General features: G+C 37.3%; 2 protein-coding genes across 2 annotated transcripts in view; one reads left to right on the top strand and one right to left on the bottom strand.

The window, feature by feature from the left end:
* LOC104865245 (secreted seminal-vesicle Ly-6 protein 1-like) overlaps positions 1 to 9444 on the bottom strand; it is a 39298-nt gene extending 29854 nt beyond the window's left edge. The window contains exon 1 of the mRNA XM_010628678.1: positions 9430 to 9444. The gene's annotated coding sequence lies outside the window, so the exon portion shown is untranslated. The remainder of the gene's footprint in view (positions 1 to 9429) is intronic.
* Positions 9445 to 9606: 162 nt separating this feature from the next.
* The window catches only part of Acrv1 (acrosomal vesicle protein 1), a 9870-nt gene continuing 6433 nt past the window's right edge, over positions 9607 to 13043 (top strand). Inside the window, exon 1 of the mRNA XM_010628675.2 lies at positions 9607 to 9684. Within this exon, the coding sequence (XP_010626977.1) occupies positions 9633 to 9684 (52 nt within the window). The 5' untranslated portion in view covers positions 9607 to 9632. The remainder of the gene's footprint in view (positions 9685 to 13043) is intronic.

The raw sequence follows: 13043 nt of genomic DNA, 5'->3' as shown, positions 1-13043 counted from the left end.
TTCCAGGCAACCAACCCCAAAAGGGAAAACCTAACTAAAAAAAAAAAAAAAAAAAAAAGAATGATGAGCATGATGCTGTTGAATTTTAAGAACTGAACCTACAAGTAACTGATCAATAGTATCATTACCTTTAGCCATGGGGCCAGGTAATTTGGTATGAGCTCTAATATGGGTAACAAAGGGAGGATTTTCTCTAATATATAACAATCATTGTAATTGTATAAATAATGTAGAGTAGAACCATTCTCAAAAATAGTAGCTGTTTCAATATTTTGGACAGTAAAGTCAGCCTACTGAGAATCCATGACTATATTGAGTGTCATTATGATGTGTTAATAATACGATAATAGCAAATAATTCAGCTTGTTGGACAGAATGATGGGGACTCTGTATAACCTGTGTATCAATATCACTAGCATAACCAGCCAATCCTTGTTTACTAGCATCTGTATAAAAAGTAGGGCCTTGCACAGGATGTTTTACTATTATTTTATTCAAAATCCACTGAGTTCACTTCAAAAATTTAGTACATTTATCCTTGGGATATGAGTTATGAATTTTCCCAAGGAAATGAATCATAGCTCTTTGCCAATTATCATTAAATTGAAACAACTCCTTTGTTTCGTAGTAAAAAGAACAATTATTTCTTGTGGATCATATCCTGTTAATTGACAGAGCTATAAATGACCCTGATGAATTAATTCACAAATTTTTTCTAAATATGTTTCCAATTTTTTTTACACTCTTATGTGGAAGAAAAACCCATTCAATAATATTAATATTCTGTTGGATTAGCCCAATGGGAGAATGTGGAGTGTGAAAAATTAACAATTTAAGATCTTGCAAAGTTTCAATTCTCTGGAGAGAGGTGTTTTTCATATGTCTCTCAATCCAAGCCAATTCTTTTTTATCTGCTCTGATAAGAGCTCTAGGACTATTCAAACCTGAGAGTCCTTCTAAGATTTGGAAAAGATTAGTCAAAGCATAGTTTGGTATTCCCAAAGCGGGACAAAGCCAATTAATATCTCCTAATAAATTTTTATAATCATTAAATGTCTTAAGGGTATCTTTTCTGAGTTCAACTTTTTGGGGTATGATTGTAGTTTGTTCAATAATTTGACCTAAATATTTCATAGGTGGTTCTGTTTGTATTTGTTTCTGGTGCTACCTGAAGTCCATATAATTCTAATTCTCATATTCCTTCTCTAAATATTTGTTGTAAAGTCTCAGGATTAGAATGAGAAAAGAGAATATCATCCATATAATGAAATATAAAGCTTTTAGGATATCATTTAGGAATGGAAGATAAAGGCTGATCTACAAAATGCTGACATAATGTGGGATTATTCAACATTCCTGTGCCAATACTTTCCATTGATACCTATGAACAGGCTATTATTATAAGTGGGAACAGTAAAAGCAAATTTCTCCCAATCTTGAGATTGTAAAGGGATAGTGAAAAAACGACCCTTAAGATCTACAATAGTAATAGGCCATTCCTTGGGAATTAATGTGGGTTTGGGTACTCCCAACTGTAAAGGTCCCATAGGCTGTATTATCTCATTAATTTTTCTAAGATCTGTAAGCATTCTCCATTTACCACTTTTCTTTTTTTATCACAAACACAGAATTCCATGGACTAGTAGAAGGTTCAATGTGTCCTGAGTCTAATTGTTCTTGCACCAAATTTTCCAGTGCTTCTAGTTTTTCTTTTGTAAGGGGCCAATGTTCTACTCACACAGGGGTCTCCTTCAACCATTTTAAAGGTAGAGCGAAGCACTATTCAGTGGCTCCTAAGGTAAATTTGGATATTCCAGTCCCTTATGAGATTCATTAGAATTAGGAGCACAAAAACTAATTGGTTGTTTCATTTTTCCCAAGACCTTTAAATGGATTATAGCCCATACTTGTCATAATATATTTTGCTTGTTGAGAAAGAGTTGGTATATGTAGTTAGTGTTGCCCCCCCATTGTTGTAATAAATCTCTACCCCATAAATTAAGAGCAATATCGACCACATATGGTCGAAATTTACCTTTTTGTCTTTCAGGTCCAATAAAAGTGAGGGTTTCTTGACTTTGATAGACTTCAGTTAATGTACCTACACCTGTAAAATGAGCTTGTACCTTTTGAAGAGGCCATTCAGGAGGCCACTGCATGCAAGATATAATAGATACATCAGCCCCCGTATCCAATAAGCCCTCTATTTGTTTATCCTTTATTCTGACAGTGAACTTAGGTCTTTCATCATTAATTAAAGCTTGCCAAAATACTTGTTTTCCAGTACTTCCAGACCCACCTTCTCTCTTTACTGGTGCTGCTTTACCTTTTATATATAGTAACAAGAAGTTGTGCTATATGTTGCCCTTTATTTAAAGTAATTGTTGACTTAGAACTCATCATCTTAATTTCTTCCTGATAATACTCATCAATGCCTCCAGTATGAACAAAGATGTCTCTAGATGTTAGACTACTTTTACCCAATAAGAATCCTACAGTATTAGGAGGAATAGGTCCATAAATATTGGTTCCAAGAGTATATATTCCTCCTGTGGGGGTTAAAATAAAATCTTTTGGGGTAGCAGTATAGAGGGCAGCACTTCCCTTGGTTGCATGAATTAAATCATTGACCTTGCTTTGGGCACACCTAAATTCATCTTGTGGTGTGCCTCCCCTATACTCACAGGGTACTGCTGGGAGCTCGTACTGTTTTTCTCTGGGCCCCGAGCTGGGCTCTGTCTCCAGTTTCCCAACAATAAATTTCCTTCTTTATCTCTTTTTGAACGACATTCATTAGTCCAGTGATAGCCTTTCCAGCATTGATGACAAAGTCCAGAAGCCTGACCCTTAGGGGGTTATGTACTATAGCATTATTCCCTTTAACTCCCTTATGACAGTCCTTTCTCATGTGTCCTAATTTTCCACAATTATGACATTTAGTCTGTGCTCTTTTCATTCCGTTTTTTAGGGCTGTTGCTAAAATATTAGAATGATAAGTAGGGGAGTTAACATCATGGTAAGCCTTAACATACTCCTCCAATGGTGCTCTCTGCGCCCCTAAGGGGTGTAGAGCCTTTTGGCATTCTGCATTAGCATTTTCCTAAAATACGGCCTGTAATAAAAGCTCTTGAACATCTGGTTGTGCAATAGGTCTAGTAATAGCAGTTCAAAGTCAGGATAAGAAATCAGTATAAGGTTCCCCAGGATTTTGCATAATTTTAGTGAATGACTGGTCACTCTGGCCAGGGGGGTCAACTCTATTCCATGCTCACATACAGCATAAACGAACTTGAACTAGATAGCAACATCAAGACCCAGTTAAGCTGCTAGTGCAGCAACTGCACCTTGCCCTGTTAATTGATGTACTGTAGGTCCTGGTGGATTATGCTATGCATTGACACTAGCCATTTGTTCAGCTTCCTCCCTCCACCAAGTTTGAAATTGCAGATACTTCCCTTCCTCTAGAATTGTTTTTGCTTAAGTCTTCCAGTCCATGGGTATCAACTGATTTTCGGTTGTGTAGTTAAGAAGTCCAGTCACGTAAGTTCAACATAAGTTGAATGCATACCAGAAGAATTAACAGCTTCCTTAAACGCCTTTAAAACCTTATATTCCGTATTATGATGATCAATTTGGACATAATCTTGGGGATGTTGAGCATTAGCTGGTGTATTTTGTCGGAATATAGGAAATCCAAAAAAATGTGAATGATTATAGGAATTATCATGCGGGTAATCTTTACCGAAATCCAAAAGCAACCTTTTCCCAAGAGATCCTCCAAGCTGTACTAGGGGCCTTTGAAGTATCAAGGGGCCAACATGTGCGGCTGGCAGAGAAAAGAAAGGAGCGGGAGGGGCCCAAGGCTCAAAGCTTTCTTTCATATAAGTATTACAAATAGTCGGGGTTTCTGTTTCTTGACATTTCCTCCTCCAGTTTGGAAAATTAATTTATCTACCTTCCCAGCTATCTGCTGAACCTGAGCCATCACGTAAGGCTCTGAACTAGATCCTTCAGTGTTTACATCCGCACTTTTACTTTCAGTTGAGGATAGCTCCTCGGATTTTTTTACCAGTTCACAGTCTCCTGTCTGTTCATCTTTATCTCCCAAGCAGGTAGGAGCCTATTTTGGCAAAGGGGGAAGAGGTCGGGATAACACATCATCCGCAAACTCATACCTCCCATTCGGTAACTGATTTCGGTGCTCATAATCTGTAACATAGGATTTCGATTCAGACTGCAAAGGCTAGAGAGCTATAGATATCAAATTACAAAGTGACCAGACTGACACTGGAATTGTATCCCCAGCCTGATGAGTGCACCGTAAAGCTGGCATAACTTGTTTCCACACTTTTAAATTTAACTGAGTTTTACCACTGGGGTGAAACTTTTCTTACCACCGAGAATAGCTCCCTGAACTGGAAACTCTTCACACCTTCACTCCTGCACTTTTCAGAGATTGAGAAGTAATTTGATATATTCAGTCTCGGTGGATGGGGAATTTCCCATGACTCTACTCTGAAATTCCCAAAACTTTCGTTTTCTCCTGAACGCACTTTTTTCCCTTTTGGTTCCCCCGTCTTTTTGAGACCACCCTTCAGGTCCCTGTTCGGGCTCCACTTGCCATATGGGACACGAAGGATAGCCAGACAGCAGGAATGTAGTTTTGCCGAGGAGTAGAGGGCTGAAGCTCTCACAGGCAAACAGCAGCCAACTCTCCAACCTCGGTTTTTATTAGATACATGCACAATACTCCCATGAGAATAAACAGTTTTTTACAGATTACCTCTTGCAAAGCATTAGCAACTACTTTTGATGAACACCTGGTTCTAGTTGTTTATATACTTTTTCAAAACAGACTGTTCCCAGAACGTTATCAGCTGGTTCTCAACAGTTTATAACCTTGAACTTCTGAGTTGTGGCTCCGTGTGCAGACCCACAACTGCAGTTCTTATTCCAATCTGTGTCCTAATGTAACCTTCTCCTCTACACTACAGAAAATTGGTATAGATGACCTTTATCTCAATCTGATAAAAGCCATCTACCACAAACCAACAGCCAACATCATACTAAATGGACAAAAACTGAATGCTTTCACTTTAAAATCAGGAACAAGAAAGGATGTCCACAGTCACCACTCTTGTTCAAAGTAGTTCTGGAAATAATAGCCAGAGTACTTAGACAAGAAAAAAAAATAAAAAGAATAAGAATAGGAAAGGAAGAATTTAAATTATCATTATTTGCAGATGACATGATACTCTATATAGAAGACTCCAAAAACTCCACCAAAAGACTTCTAGATTTGATAACCAAATTCAGTGCCACAGCTGGATACAAAGTCAACACTCAAAAATTAATGCCTTCCTGTATGCAAATAAAAAACTCACTGAGAGAGAAATTAGAGACAAACCCTTTCACAGTAGCATCAAAAAAAAAAGGGGGGGGAAATACCTAGAAATTAATTCCTACAGAGGAAGTAAAAGAATTCTACACTGAAAACTACAGTACTCTGAAAAAATCGAGATATCTGAAAATGGAAAGATACCCCTGGTTTTTAGATAGGAAGAATCAATATAGTGAATATTGTAATACTTACAAAATTGTTATACAGATTTAATGCAATTTTGATAAAAAATCCAGCACCATATCTCACAGAATTAGAATAAACAATCCTAAAATTCATTTGGAATCAGAAGAGACCTAAAATAACAAAGGCAATTTGGTGCAACAAAGGCAAAGCAGGGGGAACACAATTGTTGACCTGAAATTATACTACAAAGCTATTGATAAAAACAGCATGGTACTGGCAAAAGAACAGACCTGAGGATCAATGTTCAGACTAGAAGATGCAGAAACAACTAAAGAAATACTCAGCAACCTAATCTTTGACAAAGGAGCCAAACACCTTCACTGGAAGATAGCCTCTTTAATAAATGGTGCTGGAAAAACTGGCTTTCTACATGCTGAAATTTGAAACTAGAATGGTAAGAAAAATGAGGGTTGTTTTAAGAAGCTACATTTGTGATAAATTGTTTCACAGGAATAGAAAACCATACACCCCACCATCTTGACTCCTGTGTGATGTCTAAGGTTGGGCTGTCACCTGGTGATTATGAGCAAATAGAACAAACGAAAGTGCAATAGGGTTTCAGAAAACTTGGCTTTGACATTTGGGGCTCTGAATATCAGTATTACTAACTACTTACCTTCAGAAACTTGGTGTGAGAGAACAAACACTACTCTTTGAATCACAGCACGTTGGTACCCTACTATTTGTTGCTTCTAAGTGACACAGGAAATTTTCTAACTGACACAGTTCTCTCTGACACAGGAAATCATTTATTTTGGAGATTTTGGGTTTCTGAAAAGATCTCTTCTCACATTGAGTGAAGAAATTTGGATTTAAATTTTTCACTCACTTTTTAAAAACTTTACTTTTTTCTACTCACCTATGTTGCTTTTGAGAAGTGTAATGCTATTACTTTTTCCTGATTCTTTGCATAGATACTTATTCTTTCTGTAAACTTTTTTCAGCACTGAGGATTGAACACAGAGCTGCCTTCTTTCTGTAAACTTTTAGGAGCCTCTTTGTAGTTGAAAATTACTTCACTAATAAGATAATACATGATGATTTTTTTGAGACAGGCTCTCGCTATGTAGTTGAGACTGACCTGGAACTCACTATGTAGCCCAGGCTGGTCTCGAACTCACAGTGATCCTCCTGCCTCAGCCTCCTGAGTGCTGGGATTACAGGTGTGCACCACCACGCCCGGCTGCATTTCCTTTTCTACTAAAGCAAGGACCCACACTAGCCAGACACATCTTCAAAGTTGGCAAAATGTGAATTGCTAACAAACTCACTGAGAGAAAAAATAAGGGAAACAGCTGCCTTCCCAAAAGCAACCAAAAATATGAAATACCTAGGAATCAATCTAATGAAGGAAGTAAAAGACTTTTACATTGAAAACCACAGTACTCTGAAAAGGGAGATCAAAGAGGATATCAGAAAATAGGAATATAGCCTTTGTTCTTGGGTAAGAAGAACCAATATAGTGAAAATGGCCATACTTCCAAAACTGTTACATAGACAATGCAATCCCAATAAAAATACCAAGAGCATATCTCACAGAATTCAAAAAAACAATGCTAAAATTCATTTGGAAACAGAAGAGACCTAGAATAGCAAAAGCAATTTTGAGCAACAAGGACAAGGCAGGGGGCAGCACAATCCCTGACTTGAAATACTATAAAACTACTGTGATTAAACAAACAAACAAACAAATAGCATGGTACTGGCAAAAAAACAAAAACAAAAAAGAAAACAGACCCTAGGATCAATGGAACAGATTAGAAGATGCAGAAACAACTCCAGAAATACTCAGCCACTTTACCTTTGACATAGGAGCCAAACACCTTCACTGTGAGAAAACCTCTTGATAAATGGTGCTGGAAAAACTGGCTTTCCACATGACAAAGATTAAAACTAGACTCATATCTTTCACCATGCACTTAACTAAAATTGAAATGGATCAAATACATAAATATTAAAACAGAAACAATCTGCTGGAAGATAGAATAGGTAGAACTCTTGAAAACATTGTTGCTGGCAAAGACTTTATCAACAAAACCCTGATTGCACAGGAACTATCATAAAAAATCAACTGGGATCTCATCTTATTAAAAAGCTTGTGCACAGCAAGAGAAACTGAGTGAAGAGACAATCCACAGTGTGAGAAAAAAATTTTGCCAGCTGTTCCTCAAAGGACAAATATCTGGAAGATATAAAGAACTCAAAAAAATCAGACCCCCCCCAAAATTTAAAGACCCAATCAAAAAATGGGCATCTGAAATGAAGACACTTCTCTGATGAAGTAAAAATGGCAAATAAATATATGAAAAAATGTTCAAAATCACTGGTCATTCGAGAGATGCAAATTAAAACAACTCTAAAATTCCATGTCACTCCAGAAAGAACGGCTATTATCAAGAAATAAACCAATAACAAATGCTAGAGGGACTGTGGGGAAAAAAGAACCCTTTCTCAGGCTGAGGATTTAGCTCAGAGATGCCATCACCTGCCTTGCAAGCTCAAGGTCCTGTGTTCGATCCCTAGTACCAAAAAAACCCCAAAACAAACAAACAAACAAACAACCTTGTCCATTGCTGCTGAAAGTGTAGACAGGTCAAACCACTGTGGAAATCAGTTTGGGGATTCCTCAAAGAACTAAAACTAGAGGTTCTATTCAACCCACCCATTCCCCTTCTTGGCATCTTCTTGAAAGAAAAGCATCATACCATGGTGATATATGCACACCCATGTTTATAGCGGCAGTTTGTAATAGCTAAATCTTAGAAACATCCCAAATGCCCATCATTCAAGAAATGGATAAAGAAGATTTTTTTTAATACAATGGAATCATACTCTGCTATAAAGGATAAGCTTGAGTCATTCCAAGTTAAACGGATGCACCTTGAGACTATACTCTTAAGTGAAATAAACTGTACATATGTTTAAATTCCATCTTGTTTCTCTGGTGTGAGAAACCAAAAGTGTAAATAAGAACCAAAATGTATACTAGATATTGGGAAATGTGAAGAAAATGTTCAAATGAGAAGGAGAACAAGGGAGGATGAGGAAAGGATAGTGAGTTCCAGGTCAGTCTCAACTACATAGTGAGACCCTGTCTCAAAAAACCAAAAAAAAAAAAAAAAAAAAAAAAAAAAAAAAAAAAAAAAAAAAAAAAAAAAAAAATATCATATACAATTACAAATTCCCTATGATGAATGTTATCGTTATGTATACCTAAAATGTACCAATAAAAAAGGGAAAAAAAAGACTTTACAGAAGTGAGTGGGGCTAAGGAAATTAAAAAAAGAAAGTTGGGGCATTCAGGTTTTAGCAACAATGGGAACCACAATTATCCCTAAATTGAAGAGGACAGGGAGAGGAAAATATGTCACCTGATAGCCTGGTTAAAAGCTGGCGCCAAAGGAGAGAGGAAATATTACAGAAGCCTTATAGTGTAAAAAAGAGCCAGCCTGTGGCAACTGTGGTAAGAAAACAGGAAGAATATATAGTCTTCTCTTCCTCATCCACTCCAATCTTCTATTGGCTAAATTCAATCTGAAGCCAAACCCAGATTTAGTACTTAAGTGATTAAATCAACAGAGATCAGCCTTCCAGGGTAGGATCAGAGACAAGAACAGCAGATTCCAAGAGCCAAAGAGAAAATAACCAGCCACCACACCTCACCATCAAGAACACTTAGATTAACTTAATGAAAAAAACAAACAAACAAAACTTAGATTATAAGTCAAAAGGGGGGGCCTTTAAAATTTTTTTTTAAAAAGAATGGATATATTTTGGTAACTTTTTTTTTAAAGTAGTACAGACAGCCCCCAAATACCATCCAACACACAGAAAATACTCACAGTCTTCATGAGGGTAATTTGCCATAGGCTGTAAAGCATCAACCTGCCTGACACATGAAGACCTCAGAATACAACCCATTGTGAGGAAATATGTCTTGTCTCTGAAGTTCTAGAATTCCCAGAAGCTCTGTCTGATGCAGCATTTGACTTTCTTCACAGCGCTTGAGTGTTCCACACTAAAGATCTCTCTTTCCTAATTCCCAATGAACAAATTAATCTTACTAATGAGTCTTTACTTGCTTGGATCTGTCAGAGGTGAGTCTTCCGTCTAGGCTCCAGATAGACACGTAAGGGGCCTCCTTTAAGGTGCTTCTGCCTTTGAAGAAGGAAGATCAGTCACTTAGTTACCCAAACCAATCTGACTCCAAATCAAGAAAATAAGACCAAAAATGAGAGCTTCTGAACTAGCTGATTACTTCCAGTTATGGTTTTCTATTCAGTGGGGCCCACTGACCAGGCACTCCCCTATTCTTAGTTCTTTTAGACACTAAACATTTGGACCTGATGTTCTGTAAGAAGGGATAGGCCTAGGGGTTCAATGTTAGTCCAATGAGGATTTGTTCCTACCAACTGAGTGTAAGAGATCCATTGCAGTTAATGTGTCAAGATAGGAGACAGGATGGGAAAGGGCTAAGAGAAATATCGCAACACAACGGGAGTATGGGCCAGAGATCATGTAAGTATTTCCTTTATGCCTGTGCTTATCTAGTTTTCTGTATTGCCTTATGGGAATCATGAAGGAATCTGTTCCCTCCCGCCTATTACAAGAGGACAGGCCACAGCTCTGAGCTGTCGGTGAAATGACAAATTTTCAGCAATTCTGGCTTTCAGAGATTTTTCTTCTTGTTTTGTTACTTTCAAAAACTTGAGCCAAGCATGGTGGCACACACCTATAATCCCAGCACCACGGAGACTGAGGCAAGGAGGATCACTGCAAGTTCAAGATAAGCCTGGGCTACATAGTAAGCTCAAGGCCAGCCTGAACTACATAGCCAGACCCTGGCTCAAGAACACAAAACAAAATAAAACAAAATTTGACTCAGAAATGTACATACACAACCACTAGGTGGTAGTATGTGCCAGTCACGTAGCAGTGAAGTAGGATCATAAAACCTAAAAGTGACTAAGAAATTAGCATGCTTATTCAAGCCTGTCTTTTATATTAGAAATATAAATATATCACATTTATTTCACTTGTGTGAGGAATACAAAGTATGAACAGGGAGGAAAATGGAGGAGAGAAATTAGGAAGTAGGAAGAAATAGTCAATGGGGAATGAAAACAAGAGATGGGGAGGGGGAAGGAAGAAAAAAGATTTAAAGAACAAATTGAAAGAAATAAATGAAAATAGAGCTTTTGTAAATGCGGAGGTAAAGATTTGGAGGGAGGAGAGAGGAAGAGGACAAAAAAAGAATTATGATGTGCTTTGAACATGTATACATCCCTCATGATGAATGCAATTATGTACTAATAAAAGAATAAAATGTGAGGAAAAAAGTTTAAAATCAATCAATAAAATAAAAAAGGTTTTAACTATTAAAGAATTGGTCAAGCATTTGTTTTAAAAATAAAAACCCATTAAAAACTTTATCAAATCATTGTTTTATCAACATACTATAACCTTAGTCTTTCATTTTTTGTTTGGTTTTTTGAGACAGAGTCTCACTACGTTACCTAGGCTGACCTCAAACTTTCAATCCTCCTTCCTCAGCCTCTCGAGTGCTATGATTACAGGTATATACTACCATGCCCAGATTTTTAGAAAGTAACTGATTAAAAGTAGATATCTCTTATAGGATTCTTACAAAGCTTGAGCACCCAGGGCCCTTAAAACTATCTCAGCTTAAAGATCTTGTAATGCCTCAGTCATACTACACTAATAGAAAAACCACATCATCTTTATCCATTCATTGGTGGATGGGCATTTGGGTTGTTCACAAGATTTAGCTATTACAGTTTGTAACTGGTGGTCTAAGAAACTGAAAATGTAAGTAGGAACGGAAATGTATAACAGACAATGTGAAATAAGGAAAAATTGTTGAAAAGGAAGGGTGAACTAGAGAGGGGGGAAGGGAAAAGAAAAAAGGGGAAGGAAAAAATGGAAACTGAGCTTTTATAAATAAGGGAAAAGGGGTTGGTTGAAAGGGGAGAGGAATGGGGGAAAAGGAATCAAGATACATCATGTACAAGTACAAACTCCCTATGATAAATGTGATTATTATACAAATCTAAATTGTACCAATAAAATTTTAAAAATTTTAATAATGCCTCAACTTTTAGCTAGAATTTTTTTTTTTTTTTTCTGGTACCGGCGATTTATTACCCAGTCTTCATAGTCTTCTTGGTCTTCCTCCTAGGGTACTCAGTATAATCGAAGAGTAATTATAATATAGTCTGGGCTGGGGATTTAGCTCACTGGTTCCTCCACCTGCCTTGCAAATGCAAGGACCGAGTTCAATCCACAAAAAAAGTCTGTTTCGTGCTTCCATTCAGTTAAAATTAAAGTCACACTTAAGGTGACTTTATGGTCCTTGTAGTGATTTGCAAATCCCAGTGTAAGGTGAGAAATATCTAAAATTAATTGAGCATCTAGGCAACAGACAAGGCACTGCACAATTTATCTTACTGTAAATGTCACTGGCAATCTCCATTCAGACATATATAAAGATAAGCCAAGAATTTATTGTTGTTGTTGTTTCTAACAGGAAAAAAGCTTTAATTAGAAAGTAAGAAGGGCCAGGGACTTTGCTCAGTAATATCACACCTACCTCACAAGAGCAAGGTCCCAAGTTTGATCCCCAGTACCAAAAAAAAAAAAAGAAGAAAGCAAGAGATTTTATTAGTTCAAGGAGCCAACAAAGATCAGGCCAGCTCTTGACAAAGAAAAGTCAGAAAAATAGAAAAGGACACCACCTTGAGTAGCTTGAGGGGGGTATGCTCTAATGAAGGGGATTAAACTGGCCCCAGAACTTTTCAATCTAGTAATTTATAGCAACTTTGCCTTCTATTGGGTTTACCCAATTGGGTTTGCCTTCTATTGGGAATACCCAACCCACGTAGATTAAGAAGTATGAGAAAAGGGGCCAGGAATTTGGCTCAGTTGTTCCACCACCTGCCTCGCAAGTGCAAAAGGGCCCGAGGTTCAATCCCCGGTACCAAACAAAAAAAGAAGTGTTAAAAAGAACTTGATCTTACCAAATAAAGGTGACTTAATTCCTTCTGGTAATTTCTGTTGACTAAAGGTCATCCTGTGGTCATCTTCTAGTTTAAAATATATTCTGTGCAAATGTTAAAGTTTTCCATCATCAGCTGGGTGAGTGCCTCTAATCCCAGCACTCTGGGAGGATGAGGCAGAAGGATTGTAAATTTTGTCCGAGCAATTTAGGAAGAACTTCCCTGTCTCAAAATTAAAAAATAAAGGGCTGGGAATGAAACTTAGTGTGAAGGCTCTGGGTTCAATCCCTGATTCTGCTAAATAAATTGTTTAAACATAAAAATAAGAAAATTAGGGGCAGGGGGTTTAGCTCAGTGGTTCCACCGCCTGCTTCGCAAGCGCAAGGACCCGAGTTCAATCCCCTGTACCAAAAAAAAAAAAAAAAAAAAAAAAAAAAAAT

This window comes from Fukomys damarensis, unplaced genomic scaffold (assembly GCF_012274545.1).
Source record: "Fukomys damarensis isolate Sample0158 unplaced genomic scaffold, DMR_v1.0_HiC HiC_scaffold_16, whole genome shotgun sequence".
Taxonomy (NCBI): domain Eukaryota; kingdom Metazoa; phylum Chordata; class Mammalia; order Rodentia; family Bathyergidae; genus Fukomys; species Fukomys damarensis.
Note: the sequence above shows the minus strand (reverse complement) of the source record. Positions and strands in the feature narration are given on the sequence as shown.